General features: G+C 37.6%; 3 protein-coding genes across 13 annotated transcripts in view; 2 read left to right on the top strand and 1 right to left on the bottom strand.

The window, feature by feature from the left end:
• Positions 1-4,816, top strand: part of Lrrk (Leucine-rich repeat kinase) — a 69,701-nt gene extending 64,885 nt beyond the window's left edge. For all 11 annotated transcript variants that reach the window (XM_019050875.2, XM_019050874.2, XM_019050877.2 and 8 more), the window contains 2 exons: positions 1,569-1,702; positions 2,844-4,816. In XM_019050875.2, coding sequence (XP_018906420.2) covers positions 1,569-1,702; positions 2,844-3,170 — 461 coding nt within the window. In that variant the 3' untranslated portion in view covers positions 3,171-4,816. The remainder of the gene's footprint in view (positions 1-1,568; positions 1,703-2,843) is intronic.
• A 2,630-nt stretch (positions 4,817-7,446) lies between these two features.
• Positions 7,447-8,799, bottom strand: Rpn9 (regulatory particle non-ATPase 9). Its single transcript, XM_019051038.2, has one exon. It carries the CDS (start codon positions 8,762-8,764, stop codon positions 7,601-7,603), a length of 1,164 nt encoding a protein of 387 aa, XP_018906583.1. The 5' UTR covers positions 8,765-8,799; the 3' UTR covers positions 7,447-7,600.
• Positions 8,800-8,914: 115 nt separating this feature from the next.
• On the top strand, positions 8,915-15,486 carry LOC109036682 (cytochrome c oxidase subunit 4 isoform 1, mitochondrial). The gene is made up of 4 exons (XM_019051039.2): positions 8,915-9,048; positions 10,460-10,699; positions 12,600-12,795; positions 15,123-15,486. The coding sequence occupies exons 2-4, from the start codon at positions 10,466-10,468 to the stop codon at positions 15,257-15,259; spliced, it is 567 nt and encodes a 188-aa protein (XP_018906584.1). The 5' UTR covers positions 8,915-9,048; positions 10,460-10,465; the 3' UTR covers positions 15,260-15,486.
• Positions 15,487-16,633: the final 1,147 nt, after the last annotated feature.

Raw genomic sequence — 16,633 nt, 5'->3', positions numbered from 1 at the left:
AAGTTCAGTTATAATTTTGTCCAATAAACACATAAGTAAAATGTAACATAACTTATGCTTATTTTCTGGTTCATGGAATTTCTAATGCAGGAAAAAAGTTTAAAATTCAGAGACTCTGATCTCCTAAGCAAACATTGACTGTGAAATGGATGGATACAGTAGTACTTGGTAATTCTTAATAGCAAAGAGAGCCGTAAGTGCAATTATGAAGTTTTGAGAAGATGGACTCGGTAACTATGGAGCGGAAAATTTCATTTAAAGAAGCCTCCAATCTTTGTCAAATTGCCACCAATCATCTGTAAGACTCTCAGCAATTGTTCAAATGATTTAAAATCTATGAATTTCAGCTTAAGAATAATGAAAAAGAGTATTTTTTATTATCATGCTACGCAAGACAGCTTATTAGGTCTTAGGCGAGAGTTATCCAAAAAGTAAGGTTCCCTACCTTGTATCTTCCCAACAAAGAGAGATAAATCACATCTTTAAAAGAGCACATATCAGGCATACTCTAAGCTTTAAAACAAGCTCAAGCTTTTGAAAATCCAAAAAGGGGTTTTCAAGAAAACTCAATTTTACTGAGACAACCTTCTGTCGCCGCGTGCCCACTGCTGGAGTCAGGATGCACAGAGACTCGATTATTTCAGACTCGGATTATCGCCGTAAGCATCACATCAAGGAGGAATTTTAAAGTTTTGATTGAATAGACCTTACCTCCCTTTTTGCCATAGTCTCCACCTCTGTTTTAAAATTTTTGGTATCAATACAGCAGTCTCTTGACGTTTTCAGAGAAGAAGCTCTTGTCTCGGCACTGAAACCAATCATTGACAGCACTCTGCCCCTCCAAATCAGCTGGGAACTGCCCTCCACTGAGGAAGTTTTTCAGGTCTGGGTCCAGATGCAAGCCCTATGAGGCTGAATTGAAAGAGTATGGAGGATGGGGAAAAATTTCCCTGTGCAAAGCAACTGATCGAAAGTGCAGAGCGCTGTCAATGACGGGTTTCGAAACCAAGACAAGAGCCTCTACGACGAAAGCGTCAAGAAGCTGCTATAACAAGGTGGTGAAATTGTGCTAGGGTCACACAATTTCGCTGGGGAAACAACGCCAAACAGTTTGAAGCTGCTATATTGATACCAAAAATTTTAAAACAGAGGTGGAGACTATGTCAAAAAGTGCAGTGTCCTTCTTGATGTGATGCTTACGGGGATAAACTGAGTCTGAAATAGTCGACAATCTACGCATCCTGACTCTGGCGGTAGGCACGCAGCAACAGGAGGTTTTCTCAGTAAAATTGAATTTTCTCGCGAACCCCTTAACCAATTTTCAAAAGCTTGAGCTTGTTTTAAAACTTATTGTTAGAGTGTGCCTAATTTGTGTTTTTTAACTGATTAGATTTATCTTCTTTCCGTGGGAAGATACAAGGTAGGGAACTTCACTTTTTGGATGACCCTCGTATAAGAGTACTATGTAAACACAAAATTCTGCTATCGCACCTTAAATACATTCTGGCCTTAGTATCGACATTACCCAAAAGGGCACCTGCAATAAAATATTTTATTGTTTTTCTCAGGCTGTGCTGTTTACCAATGGAATCCAGAAACACGCTCAATTGTGAACAAGCTAGATTGTTCCAAATTAGTGCCTTGTTCTGAGAGTTTGCAGTCAATCAGCATTGAAGAACATCTTAGTCCAGGACGATGCCAGGTAGGTCAACCAAAAAATCCATTTTTTCGGACCTCGAATTTTAATGTGGAGCACAAAGACTTAACTGCAGTCTGCTTAAAGTGTGCAAGACTGTGATAAGTTATCTGGCAGATTATTTTTGAGAAGAAAGGTGAAGAAGTAAAAAGAAATTTCTTACCCTGTATCCTATTTATTTTAAGCTGACCAAAAGTTAGAAAGTGTCCCTCAGGCTGCTATCATTCCTTGAACAACTTGACGGTATAACTGCAAGAACGCAGATCTCAGATTCTGACTGTGCAGATTTCCTGTCATACTTCATTTTTTAATGGAGCATTCCTCGATGTCATTTCTTGAAAAAAGCCTAATTTTTCTGTGCCCTGTCAAGAATATTCTGTGAAAATTTCAAGTGATAGCATTGGTTTGATCTTGATCTCTTATGATTAAATAAAATCAGAGCAGAGATTTTGGATCACTATAAACAAGGTATGCATTTTTACAGTTTCACCGTTGAACTGTTTCTTCACTCATACATTCATGCTGTGTAAGAACACTCTTTTTGTAACCAATTACATATCACTTCTTATGCACCAAATAAACACATAGAAGTGAAGGAAACCAAGTAGGGAAGATGCTGAAAAACTAAAATTAAATACTATCACAGAATGTGTTGCCTTGGGCACATCAACTGTGGGGGGACCAGCCAAAGTTAAAGTACTAGGTTCATGGCAATAAAAGCTAAATAAAAAGTTGAAGTGGGTCCAAAAACTTAGCGTCTACTCACACAAACAGGTGACAGATCAAGATGAACATTTTGCCTACATGTTTCACCTGTTTTTGTGAGTAGACGCCAGATTTTAGGACCTGGTTTACCTCTTTATCTCCCTTTTATTGCTGTAAGCTTGATATTTTAGCCCTTTTCTCTTCATTTATTTATTTTTTTTTTTCTTTTTTTTATTGTTTTTTATTTCATAAGGTCAATAATACATGGGAAACTAGGTGAAATGTTTCATGTTTGTCTTTACTTTTTGTTTTTCAGCCTTGACTCTGCATCATTTCATTTTCTTTTCTGTGTTGCTTTCTTATTTGTACTGCTATAGTTGACTCCTCTTAGAACTTAACTCGTTTGATTTTAAGTGACTCAGTGCAAAACTTCTCTGTCTAGGTCACGAGTTTGTGTGTTATGGAAAATGAATTGTACATCGGCACAACTTGGGGCTGCATTGTTGTTGCAGAGAGGGATTCTATGCGTCCAATAACAGTATTCCGCCCGTTTGAAGAGGAAGTTTATGCGATTATCGCGCTGCCTTCATTCAGCTCTGATTCAACATCAACTTTGGTCACAATTGGTCGTGGTTACAGGAACCTCATCAAACGCTACAAAGACATTGTTGGAATGCCTACTATGTCTGGTCAAGTCACCAACAATGACTCCAGCACAGATAATACCTTTGGCCTTTTATGGGTAGCCAAAAATTGGACTGCAGCTTAATTCATACTCACTAGAATCCTTACCGATTTTTAGTGAAGTACAAAAAATAAAATAACTTAAAAAGAGGAGTCAATTTTAGGTAGACTGTCCACAAGAATTGGTTAGTTTTACAACGTTTTTAACAGTCACTCAAACTTACTCAAGTTTTTTTTTTTTTTTTTTTTTTTTTCAAATTGATCAACTTGTTAATTCATGATTATGCACTAAAGCCTCTTCTGACACCACAGCTCAGTCACTGCTGATTCAAAGTGTTTCACTGACATATCTGATCATGAGCAGTAAGTATGTAAATTGAATGGCCAGTGACCATCGAAGTGTCAGGCAAGTGTACATATTTTTTAAAGTTCTTTTTTATTTTTTATTTGACCGATGCTGAAGTGTCAGAGAAAACAAGTATGGAAAAAGCTAAGGCAGTCAACATTTGAAAGTCCTCAAAGCAGTCAAAAGGATGCATGAAATATGCCTTTCAATGGATGAGTGAGGACTCTAACATTTTAAATGATTTGGACTGAAGGTTTTGCTCTTTCATCTTCAAAATATTTATATTTAAACCTCTGTTATTTTTAAAATAACAGATTAGGTTTCTTCCTCTATTTTCATTAAGACCCAAATGTGTTATTGTCAATCCTTAACTTATTTAAGTCAAATTCGCTAGAAGTGAATTTTATTTATTTTTGTACTTGGAAAAGTTTTTGTGAGTTTGAAGTATTCAAACTTAGGTGCGCCAAAATTCTCCAAAAGGCTGTTTGCCAAATGAAGAATTCAGTTGCCGGGATATTTAGCCTGGAGAATTCAATCCGAAACATAGAGGATGAAACAGATTTTACCTGGTTCTGAGATCACCATCAGCGACCAAAGAAAAACAGTGACTGCACTACACCATGCACAAGTTTGTTTTTACCCAGTTTACGAAAAAATTGGTTTATTATTTCAATTCCATATGTAATGTAGCCAAAGGTCTGTAACTTGTCAGCATCAAACAAAATATCGTTTTTTCTGCAGTATCACTGTGGTTGGTATTACCAACTGCAGTATACTATGGGTAGGTGTGCTCTGTTTAAAAAAGGAGAACCCCCCTACATTGTCATCCAACAACTTACTACCCATACGTATAAAGTGTATACACACGATGACTAACACTAAATCAGGGTGTATCCAAATTCTCGTTTGTCAGCAAATCTTACAGAAAATATTTATGCCTCTTAGTTACATCACATACCCTTGCTCAGGCAGCAAAAACGGACAGCAACCTTGTTCTTGGGATTTAGCGTTCTTTAATTAGAAATTCAAAGATCCTAGTACACCAAATTGTTGCTTTCTCGTACTTTTCTTTATAGATGAGGCTTGTTGCTTCTTTTTAATACTCTGTTATGTTACAAAATATTTTTGCCAACTTTTCAAAATCCTAGCTCAGCTATGAACTTTTTGTGATATTTATTTAGTCAGCTCTTTGATTCCTCATTTTTTAGTTTTAAGAATTTTAATTTACTCGATAAAGTAACAGATGTGATACGCTTTTGTGAGTTTTAATTTTATTTTAATTTTTGATTTTTTTAATATTTGTTGAACCATAACTTTTTTAAGTGCTTTCAAACTCAATTCAACTTGCGATTGTAAGTGAAATAAAAGAAAAATTATTTTTTTAAGCCTGGCTGTTTGTATGTTCTTAAAATGTTTTTTCTTAACTTCTCATGATATGTGCCACTTAGATTATTTTATCGATGACCTAAGTGCAAAAGGATGTGTCTCCAATATGATATTTCAAAATTCCCGCTATTTTATATTTTTGAAGGAAAACAAGCCAACTTTCTAACTTGAAATTTGTGCAGAATATTCTGCCAATATAAGAAAAACCTGGAAGTTTTCAAGAAAAAACAGTGAATAGTTTTCAAAAGAAAAAATGGAGTATGATAGGAAGTCTGCAACGATGCAAATGGAGGTACTATGGTTTCCAACTTTGGTCATCGATATTGCCTGTCTCTCAGTACGTATCCATAATTCACATTGAGAAGATAACTGAAGAGATCAACTTGAAAGAACTGAAATAAGTCCCCAAGGTTTTTACAGATGACAGACCAAATGAATAAGTATGAAACTGTCTTATGACAAGGTTGGAATCAGCGACCAAAGCATTATTTCTCTCTCTCGATTATCTGAACTTCTAACTTCTTTTTAAGAAAAGGTTCAATTTTCCATGCTGTCCTATGACAACTTCAATTAGCCTAAAATGTAGATTTACACAATCATAGTTGCAATTAAAATCTAAATTTGCCTGTCGAGGACACAGATAATGACAATGAATACAAAGACTGGAAAGAAATTGCATGAAATTTTCTCCCCCTACATTTGAGGGGCTTGGAGGACAAGGTGCATAAGTGCAGTTTTTGAAAAAATTAAATTATTAATGACTTCAAAGAAAATTAGTCTTAATGCACATTCTGTGTAAAATTTGCTTCCAAATTCCAATTTTTAAGCATCAAAAAGTCGGTTTGAACTTTCTTTCCGCCTTGAAGATACATGTAATGTCGAAACTTCAAACACATATTTCCCAAAAAAGCAAAAATTGCACTTGCATGCCTTGTCCTTCAAGCCCCTCATTTATTCTACAAGTTGTTATTCAATGAAAAGCGTATTTTCAATGAATGGACGAGAGTCTATTTCAATTTTAGTTTTTTTCTGGCATAAAATTAAAAATCGAGCTTTGAATAAAAATCTGTTGGTTTTCTGCTTATCTCATGCTGGTTCTCTCATCAATTTGGTGCTATATGCTCAAACAACCACAATCCAGGACTTTATTTTATGCTGCATCATCTCACAGAAGAGTCAAGTCATAAGTATGATGTATCTCCGCTGGTTCATTCTAGAATGCTCACACCTCATCAGGCAGGATCAGACTTCATTTTGCTATTAGGAACCACAATTTCTGGATCATCTGTAAAAACACCTAATGGCATAGGGAAACTAAAGGTACTTACGTTCCTTCTAAACTGAGCCAGAAACTATAGTTCCTAATTGCAAAATGTAGTCTGATTCATTCAAGCCCATTAGTGGGAAAATAGTCCTTTGTCGTATCCCGCAAATTAGAGATTTTTGACTATGATTATTTTAGCAGAGCATCATGCAATTGGATTCAAGATATCAAAAAATTAAACAGAGCGCTATGAAGTCACTATTTGAATTACGGGAAGAAATTGCGCAATTTTTTTCTACGAGTCCAATCGTTCATGGAAAGCCGGAAAAGTTCCATCATTTTAGTCAGAGAAAACATGGAAAAGCTAGGAATAGTTTTCTTCTATAAGTTCGAAGATACCCTAAAGAAGACCTTGTTAGATGATCCGGAGTTGCGTCCTCAACTATAAATAATTTTTTGTAGCCCTTGTCTCCGTCAGACTCAATGGTTGAAGTAAACAACTAGGTATCTCCATTGCGGTGTTTCGAAATCTCAGCTCCTATGTTATTTCTTTCGTTAAAAAAAAAAAACAAGTCAATCATAAAACTTGATGAAATTTTTACAGAATATTTTGCTTATAGAAAAGCAATATTAAAGAAGTTCAAGACATTAACTTGATTAGTGATCTAAAGAAAAATCAAAGTATGCCAGGAAGTCTGCAATGTTGCAAACAAGGATACGTAGTTGTGCACTTCCGCCATTTACTGGAGGATGTCAATGATGAAGCTGTTTCTAGAGACATTCTTATTATTTTGAGAGTAACTCAATATCTCATTTGAACGCTTGCAGCCTAAAGTAATGAACTCTTAATTCAAATATTGAAGTGAAGAAATTTAATTCTCAGCAACATTCAATTTTGTCACAAGTTAAACCGTAAGTCAGAGTTTCAAACGCACATTTCAGTTTTAGGAGCTGTCTGCCTCATTAAGGTAAATTCTTAGGAGTCATTGAAGATTTTTTAAGTATGGGCCAAATTGAATTTTTGCCTATGGATCTCTGCCTTTGTGGTAAGAAGTTATGCGCAAGATGTACAGTTAGAGGACTTGTAGCTGTATAATTTGATAAAAGCAAGCCTTGAAAATGATAACCAAATGTGCAAAACTATTTTTTTTCTGCATCCTGAAATCACCTTGATTAAGACAAATGGTGCAAATTTCCTGAGGCCATTTTCCAGGAGGTTTTTTTACCGTAATTTTTCTTTAGAAGTTTAACAATTCTGCGAGAAAAAGTTTAATTGAAAGGGTTGAAAGGCTCCATAAATTTAATCGAATAAAAGTAACTTCAAGAATATGGATTGGTTAGGTACTTCAGAAATAATGAGAATGGTTTAGTAGCAAAAAAACCTTAAATTTATTTATTTACATAATTAAGTTTTAAAATGTTACATTAAAAAAATACAGAAAATTTTCAGTACGCCAGTTTCAGTGACTGAGAGAACATGATTAAATTTTTCATACTCACCCCTTTGATGGGGCACACATTAGAGGGTCAAGATATCTTGAGCTTTGTTTTCCATGAGGTGTTCCATACTTTTCACGTCTTTGCACCAGACATCCAGACGCTGAATCATGTTGGCCAATTGAGATTTATCAAGTACACGAGGTTGGACCCAGGTAATATTGACAATGGACGCAACCTGATCAATGGATCCTTTGATCAATCCGAGCGAGAGTGCTTTCATTACTAAGTGCTCGACGTCACTCAACGGTAGCTTGGACTCCGCAGCAATTTCATTGAAGGTTAGTCTCCGATTGTTTGATGGTTTCTTGAAAGCCATTTCCATGAGGCATAGAAGAGAAATTTTTTGTCTTAGCTTAATTTCCTGAGTCGCAATATCTGGAATTGAACTCCATTTCGGCTTCATTTTCTCAAATTTCGCAATGTCACCTGCATTAAAGGCGTAAAGAAGCTCTACTAACCACCAATTGGGTGTGGATTTCAGTGAGTCTAGGATGGGGTGGGCCAGAAGCTCACCAAGATTGTAGATACTTTCTCCTAGAAGGGCGGCTAACCCTAACAAGAACCCATGTTGCACCTGTTCTTTGGCAGAGAGGTCAGACAGTTCTATACAACCAAGGTATTTCAAAGCAGACTGATAATATTCTGCAAATTTCCCTTGCAGTCGATACACTTGACTTGCTAACAAATAATATCGAGCATGAACAGACGTTACTCCATCAAGCTCATTCATGAGCTTGTCTATCTCCTCGATCTGCTTTAGCGTTGCTTCTTGATCATTCAATTTTTCTAATTTAATTTGACCTTCTAAAATTTGGCATAGAATTACAGCTTCTTGCTTGTGTTTCACCTTCGTTTCTGTAGCTTCCAAAAGGGCAATAGCTTCTTTAGGGTCTTTAAACTGCTTCACAACCTCCACCAACATTTCTACTAGAGCAAGAGGATTAATTCGAGTCTCGATAATCTGAATAAAATTGTTGTAGAGGCTTAAAAGCTCCTCATTCTTTTGCAGGCTAGGATACTTCACAATATTGAGTAGCTTTAAAGTCAGTTGGTGCCACAATTTCTTGTTGTACATCTCTTCGATATCGTTCCATTCTTTCAGGAGAGCTTCGTCTGAAGCAAATTGCTGTTGCTTGCTTGTAAGAAACGCTGAAACGTCCTTCACAGGGCCGGATGTAACCATTTCGGATCAACTTCACCAACAAGAAACCGAACTGGTAATTTATTACGATAAATTATAAAAATTTCACCCTTTTTAGATTTTTAAGACACGTTCCGATAAGAAAGAGTTCAAAATGCTGGTCATACTCAAAACAAACCCTTTCCTTCTTCTTCTTCTTCTCAGGCTATCTATCTGAAACCGACGCACCGATCATCCTTGCCGTTAGCCGTTAGTCATCATCTAACAACAACACCAGTTATCAGCTGAAAAGTGACCCCTGGCTTAAGTATTATTGCACTAAAGTGGTAAGTTATTTCCTTAATGTCTCTTTTATTTTCATAATCCTGAATAGTGGTCCTGCACTATGTTATGTATCAACATATATTCTATCATTGCGCTCTCGAGCACCAGTCTTCAGAGGGTTAAGTAACTAACCTTGGTAGTCGGCTGTGGAGAGCCTATCCCATTGCACGATACGATTCAGAACCCTTTAAATCCTACCCTCCTAAGTTCAATCTTTGCAATCAGAGAGATATTTTATCCTACTTTCCTCTGGCTCCATGGTGAAATTTGCGCACTCTGGCTTCTAAAGTTTCTCCGGCCAATTCTATGGCCACATTTTGTTGGTCTTATTGGGCGCAGTAAATTACGCTGCCAAAGTTTTGGCAAATTCAAGTCTCACTCTGCAGAATGCCATCGGTGTGAAACTTCCCAAACTGCCTAAACTTAGGCGCTACCGCATAAAAGCAGAGCTCCCCAAATTTTTCTCAGTTTTGATGGGTGATCGTATTGGTAGTAAAGTTGCACATTCCTCCTGTTACCTCAAGTTGCTGTTCCACAGCACGAGCCAGGCTCAGGGTGGAAATGGAACATTTCTGTAATTATTTATGTTTTTTCAGAATGAATAAATCTAATTTAATCCAATCTAATCTTATTTTCTGTTTGACATTTTGCTGATGCTGGTAAAATGACTTTACAATACTCCTATCTTCAGCTATAAATCTGCCCAATTAATCCTAGTTGCTGGCTAAACCTAGCACAGATTTCTTTAAAATCCAGCTGCTATGCATATTCTCAGGGTTGCACCCAATATGTATCTCCCTCCTACGAGCTAATGAAGAGTGTTCTTGTATTTGTTACCGATCGGAACCACAGTCTAAAGGCCCCAAGATATTTTGAACCACTAGCTTGGTAAGCTGTGATTGCTCCAAAGTAGAACAGTGTTGGATCATGAGAGGGCTTGAAGTGACAAGACGAATCGTTCTTTTGCTATTGATCTTTCTTAACATAACAGGAACATCACACTCGGGATTTCTTTTCTAAGCCCCTGAACACAACAATACATCAAAACTTCAAGTATCCAAAATCGTGCTCTTGGACCCCAGTTACACCTTCCATATGAGCTGAATTTTTTTCTTTAGGGCCCAAGCGCCTAAAATTTGGATTTTGATTTTTCGGTAGATCATGTTGCACAGGAGTAGGTGAGATTTATTCCTGAGCACCAGACTCGATAACTGTTCTCTTATGACCAAACAGACTTTCCAACTAAATTTTTCCGGCTCCAAAGGTGAGCTTTCGCTGAAAGGGACAGTTTTTCCGTTTTTCCTGAAACTTGGATCTTGGCGCCTAAGCCCCTAAGATTTAAATTGGCTCATATCAAAGTTTTACCTTGTGTCTAGCAAGTTTTTTATTGATTATTATTACTTTTGATTTTAGGCCAGGATGGCAGGACGTGCAATGATTTCTCTTTCTGCTGCTCGATCACTGTTGAAACCGCAAAACTCGAGCGTTTTAGCATCGAGATTTGGCCACGAAGGTCCTGCTTTCTTAGTCTATGACTTTAAGAAAGGGAGGGAGGTTGTCGGTTTTGGTGTCAACGGTGAAGAATGTTATGCTGATCATCCCATCTTTCCTTACCCTGCTATCAGATACAAGAGGATTGAAGGACCTCTCATCGTGAGTATTTTCCGAAAGCGGCACCCATGTTATATTTCTTTTTGCACAAGAGATCTCAGTCTCAATGTTAATAGCTCAATTTTCTTCAAACTTCCAAAAAATTAACCTGCATTGACAGACCATAGTCATTTCATTTTTAAACATTTAAGTATGTGGGGGGAAAAAACCAAAAAAAAACAAGCTTCCACTATGATTTCAACTATTTGTCAAGATGCGTTTCGGTGGCTACCCAGGCTACCATCATCAGCTGACTGAGTCACAGACTGACAAGAGAGTTAGAGTCATCCGATGATGTGGCCTGGGTAGCCACCAAAACGCTTCTTCAAGGTCGATAGACCCAGGTCAGTATGTCAAAAAAGTTGAGTGTAATATTCTTTGCAAAATGGGGGCAAGGGCTGTCCGCATTGTCAAAAGATTCCCCCGATTTGCTTGTCCTACTCTGCTGTTCCCCCGTTCCGATTACATTGGTCTTATGCAGATCCGGGAGACTGGGAAAACTATGCAACAAAGCAGCACAAATCGGAGAAATGCTTGAAAAGTAGTGAAACAGCATATCAGGGAATTCGTCCCCAGGTGAAGAAATTCCAATAAACATCTTGCTAACAGACTGACTTGGGTCTATTGGCCTTGCGCGTCTTGACAAACAGTTAGAGTCACAGTGGAAGCATGAGATTTTTTTACATAAATGTTCCAAAATTATGTAACAACTTTTATTGTCTTTTAATACATCAATTGCAAGTGCCAAGTTAGACCTTAAGTTATATTTAATAAGAAAATATTCTGAGAGCCGAAGTAAAAGTTGTACGGTTACTGGTTCGGAGACAAATATGATTTGAAGCTTTTGGATAGAAACATATTACCTGAAAGAATTGAATAATGCAGGTATAAATATTTAAAAATTTCTGAGTATAGTAAACAGTGTTCGAAACTCACAGACGCCAAATGCGCCTAAAAAATGAAGGCTCTGCGCCAACATGGCCCTTAAAAATTCCCCCCTAAAAATCTGGATTTTCACAAGGAGTCACCTAAAAAAAGAAAAACGAATCTATTTGAATTGAAAAAACTCAGAATTCTCAGCACTACTAGTGAGAGCTTGCTTTTTCTATTCCTCACGATTTCATTCTTAGTGCTTTTGTCTTCCCCAAGTTACAGCTACTTACTAATTCTGTTATGAAAACATCTTGCGTCTAACTTTTCACTAAATGGGCCATAATATATAGGCAAATAGTCAATTTTGCCTCTAAAAAATCTTAAATGGCACCTAAAAATCAGGCTTGATGCACCATATGGCTCCTAAAACTCAAAGGTGAGTTTCAAACACTGATAGTAAATAATCAATCTGTAGAATAGCAGGAAGAAGCCATGAGTATGGAAATGAATTTAAGGTATATTATTTTTTAAATATGCAGAAAAAGTTAACTTCTTTCTGCTTATCTTTGTCCAATTAAGAGTTGGCGCTCCGTACCAATTGAGTAATATTGATTGATTTTTAACTGAAGGACTTAGAAACCACAAAATGGAAAGTTTTTGTTCCTTCTGTAGTTCTAGAAAGGAAACTGAAAATAGAAAGGAAGCAAGTTTACCAAAACATATGAATGTTCTGAATCTCATCAATGTCAAAATAAAGTATCTTAGGTTTTATTAAAGCTACAGAAAATCTGGATCTTGAAGGTAAATGAAAATCCCTCTCCCCTTTTTTTAGTCTCAAGTAGGTTTGGAAACAGTAAAGGTTTTAATCTGAATTTTTTTTTCTAGCACTTGGAGCAATTTTGACATGATTTATAGGATGGGGCAGTTAGAGAATCGTTATCAATTTTGAAGGAAAGGAGAAATATTCCTTTTGTTTACAGATAAGAAAGAAAAAATGAGCAACTTTTTTTTTTTTTTTACTGTGTGACAGGCCTTAAAAGAAAAGGAAAAAGGCGACTGGAAACTGTTGTCTAAGGATGAAGTGAAAACCCTGTACAGAGCCAGTTTCGGTCAAACTTTTGTTGAAATGGAAAATCAAAATACTGGCCGGTGGAGGCAAATTGTATCGCAAGTACTGTTTGGATGCTCACTTTCATTGTTCATCTTCTGGCTCATGGATCAATACAGTAAGTTTTACCATGAATCTAATCATAGTTTTTTCTCTTTTTTTTGATGTTCTCGGTCCCTCTAATTCACTCAGTTCTCCCTGCAAATAATTCCTTTATGCATGCTAAGTATATACTGTCCTTGCCTGGAAAACATCAGATATATTCTTCACAAAATTATTTTTAATTTCCAGAATCATCCTCGACTACTGTCCGGAAACCCCTCAATATCATCTAGATATTATCATTTCAGATTCAGTAATTTTTTTTCCACGGAAATAAAAAGAGGATTTCAACTTTCTATGGATTACAGCATCAAGAGATATAGGGGCCTGAAAATAGAACTATGGAAGTAGAAGCATAGTTTCAAATTAATCAAGCAGGCATATGAACACCCCTTCAGTATTGCAAAAAAAAAAGAAAAAGCTCCATATTTTATCGCAAGTGTTTGAGGAACCCTGGAGATCTTTTATGTTACTTAATGAATTAATTGACACATTCCTGGGAAACTGAGCAACGTAATGCAGAGGGCTGACCAGGATTTACCGCCTTGTGGACCGGCACTGCGCTGGCCCACGAATTGTCGAATTGTTTATTCGTAATAAAGCCCTGGTAATGGTAATGGAAAAAGGGTATTTTATTTAAGGATGTGTTATCAAAGAAACCAGTTACTCTAAAATTTAATATCATCTAAGAAGATGTACAGGGTGTTTCAGACCACCCGTACCAGGCCTTTTTCTTGGTTGGTTTAGGTCGTACGAAGTCGGAGACCGTGGGGTGGAATAGGGAATTGACCCCAAGGAATCTGAATTTTGTGGTCCCGAAACCCCCCCACTTCCCCTTGGGGGGTAAAGGGGGGGTCGCGATGCTAAAAGTCACGGTTCCCGACCGAATTGCGGATTGATCGCATCAGAATTGAAAAGCACGGAAAATTTCACGTGGAATTGACCCCTAAAAATCCAAAATCGGACCATCCAAGGCCCAAAAATGATCCCCTAAAGAGGGAGACAGTACCCGCCTCCATAATTTCTCTTTGGTCTCAAAATTGACATAAATTCTCCAGAAAAAGACGGTTTCCCAGGTAAGCGACCTCGAAAAATCCAAATTTCATGGTCCCGAAGCTCCTCCAGCGCCCCTTGGGGAGTAAACGGGGGGGCCCAATTTTAAAAATCGGGGCTCCTTTCCGAATCGCAAATTGATTGCATCCAAATTGAGGAGCAGAACACATTTACATCTTAAGTGACTCCTAAGAGTTCTAATAGACCCCCTGAACGGCAGAAAGTAACTCCCTGAGAAGGGGGGCTTCGCCCCCGCCTAAAATTTCTTAGGATTCCTCTTTGGTCGCAAAATTGACTTCGATTCTCCAGAAAAAGACGGTCTCCCATGTAATTGACCCCGAGGAGCTCAGGGAACATGAAATTTAGAGTCCTCGGGGTCGATTACATGGGAAACTGTCTTTTTCTGGAGAATCGAAGTCAATTTTGCGACCAAAGAGGAATCCTGAGAAATTTTTGGCGGGGGCGAGGTCCCCTTCCTCAGGGGATTACTTTCTGCCATTCAGGGGGGTCAATTAGAACTCTTAAGAGTCACTTAAGATGTAAATGTGTTCTGCTCCTCAATTTGGATGCAATCAATTTGCGATTCGGAAAGGAGCCCCGATTTTTAAAATTGCCCCCCCCCCCCCGTTTACCCCCCAAGGGGGACTGGAGGAGCTTCAGGACCATGAAATTTGGATTTTTCGAGGTCGATTACCGGGGAAACCGTCTTTTTCTGGAGAATTTACGTCAATTTTGAGACCAAAGAGAAATTATGGAGGGGGGTACTGTCCCCCTCTTTAGGGGATCATTTTTGGGCCTTGGATGGTCCGATTTTGGATTTTTAGGGGTCAATTCCACGTGAAATTTTCCGTGCTTTTCAATTCTGATGCGATCGATCCGCAATTCGGTCGGGAACCGTGACTTTTAGCATCGCGACCCCCCCTTTACCCCCCAAGGGGAAGTGGGGGGGTTTCGGGACCACAAAATTCAGATTCCTTGGGGTCAATTCCCTATTCAACCCCGCGGTCTCCGACTTCGTGCGACCTAAACCAACCGAGAAAAAGGCCTGGTACGGGTGGTCTGAAACACCCTGTATATCCAGCAGTGTCCAAAGTAAGTTTTCAATTTTTCTGTGAGAATCTTCAGAAAAAAAAAGGCCTGGGCTGCAATTATTGCTAATATTGATTCATTTAACAGATGATAAATATTTTAGCTGCTTTTGAATTTCGACAGGGAACATGTTCTGCATATCTTTCTCAATTCATCTCTTATTTTTGAAAAGTTTTTAAATTCTATTTTCTGTAATTTCAGTTCCCCGAGAATTACCAGAGACCTTATCTCTAGAACACAGACAGAAAATGCTGAAAGCTATGATTGATGCAAGAATGGAAGGAATCACCGGTATCTCTTCCAAATGGGATTATGAAAAGAATGACTGGAAAAAGTAAATTATTTTGAACCTTTTTCAACTGTGTAATAGTCATTTAGTTGCTGAAAATTTACTCTAAGAAGATTCAAGTGATCCTTTGCACGGGAGCTCTTTAAAACTGTTAAAACAGTAACTATTTGTAATTCATCCTAGCTTACAAAACCGAATTGGCTCTTTCTGTGGTTATTGTTTACTTACAAGTGTGTTATTTCATTGTATATTAAAAATGTTTTCTGAATTAATCTATTCAATTGTAATGATTTATTCCCATTATTCCTTCAATGCTTGTCAGTAATAATCATAGAGCACATGGAATCGTAATGTAAATGGGAGAGCTGGCGCCATGTTCTGGTCAACAAGTTCCGAGCCCGGTGTGCGCCGAGCTTGGGTCTTTTTTTCGATACATGTTCGATCCAAAATGGTGGTGTAGAATATGTAGTAATTCCTATCTTCTTTGTTTACATCGAATGGCTGGGTCCCTGTGTATCGAAAAAGTGACCTGGCGTCACACAGGAGTCTCAGAATTCGGGACCTGGAAAATGCTTAAAAGTGTCGCCAGCTCTCCCACTTACATTACGACTCCATGTACTCTATGGTAATGATGTAGAACAATCTGCAAAAAAGTGATGTTACATTAGAACTTTTTAACCAAGTTTTTGACCTGACACGTAATGGAGATTGTAATGGTTAAAATGAACTCAGGTTTTAACAAAAAATCATTCATTAGTGGCTATGTCATCGTAGTGTATCGTAATTTTGGTAATTAACCCTTTGTAAAATTGCCATAATTCAATTAAAGCCTTATCATTTTTAACTTGACTTACCAAAATGCCATAATTTAATAATTATCCAGTTGCATGCTAGGTGAGGCAATAAGATAGGACAAAAGGGATTCTACAAAGTGTTACCACTTTCATTAAAATTCCTCTAAATTTTTCCCAACCTTTAAAGTAAATCTTATGTCTACAGAAAGAGAGCATAACCGTTGAGTTGTTACATCACAATTACACTCCTGAAAAATATCCGAGATACAACTTGGAGAAAATGAGACGATAAGTTTCAGCGTTTTTGCTACCTAGCAACATTTTTCTTCTTAGAAGTGACCGAAGGGCATGCTAATGTGCTTTTTTTTTCTTGAGCTGTGCAAGCGCCCTGCTACTGCCTACTCTGTTTGGCCAGTATCAGATTCCTCAGAGACTGTTAGTCCAATCTAAAAAACATATGAGCCAGCATAATATTTCTTTCCATGTTTTCTCAGAACCCTTCATCTTAATAGCATTATTTGCAGCAGTGACACGAGATTCAGAGGCTGAAAGATTAATGACACAGGAAACCCTCTTACATACTCACCCAACAATATTTTTGTATAATCTGTAGTGCAGCCCACTTGTAA

The sequence above is a fragment of the Bemisia tabaci genome, chromosome 5 (genome assembly GCF_918797505.1).
Source record: "Bemisia tabaci chromosome 5, PGI_BMITA_v3".
Taxonomy (NCBI): Eukaryota; Metazoa; Arthropoda; class Insecta; order Hemiptera; family Aleyrodidae; genus Bemisia; species Bemisia tabaci.
Note: the sequence above shows the minus strand (reverse complement) of the source record. Positions and strands in the feature narration are given on the sequence as shown.

What these genes read in the sequence shown, in the direction of transcription:
- Rpn9 (XM_019051038.2), bottom strand. Translation starts at nt 8,764, where the DNA reads ATGGTTACATCCGGCCCTGTGAAGGACGTTTCAGCGTTTCTTACAAGC.
- LOC109036682 (XM_019051039.2), top strand. Translation starts at nt 10,466, where the DNA reads ATGGCAGGACGTGCAATGATTTCTCTTTCTGCTGCTCGATCACTGTTG. An exon ending in GGATTGAAGGACCTCTCATC is followed by an intron (nt 10,700 to 12,599) that starts GTGAGTATTTTC and finishes ACTGTGTGACAG; the next exon opens with GCCTTAAAAGAAAAGGAAAA. An exon ending in CTGGCTCATGGATCAATACA is followed by an intron (nt 12,796 to 15,122) that starts GTAAGTTTTACC and finishes CTGTAATTTCAG; the next exon opens with TTCCCCGAGAATTACCAGAG.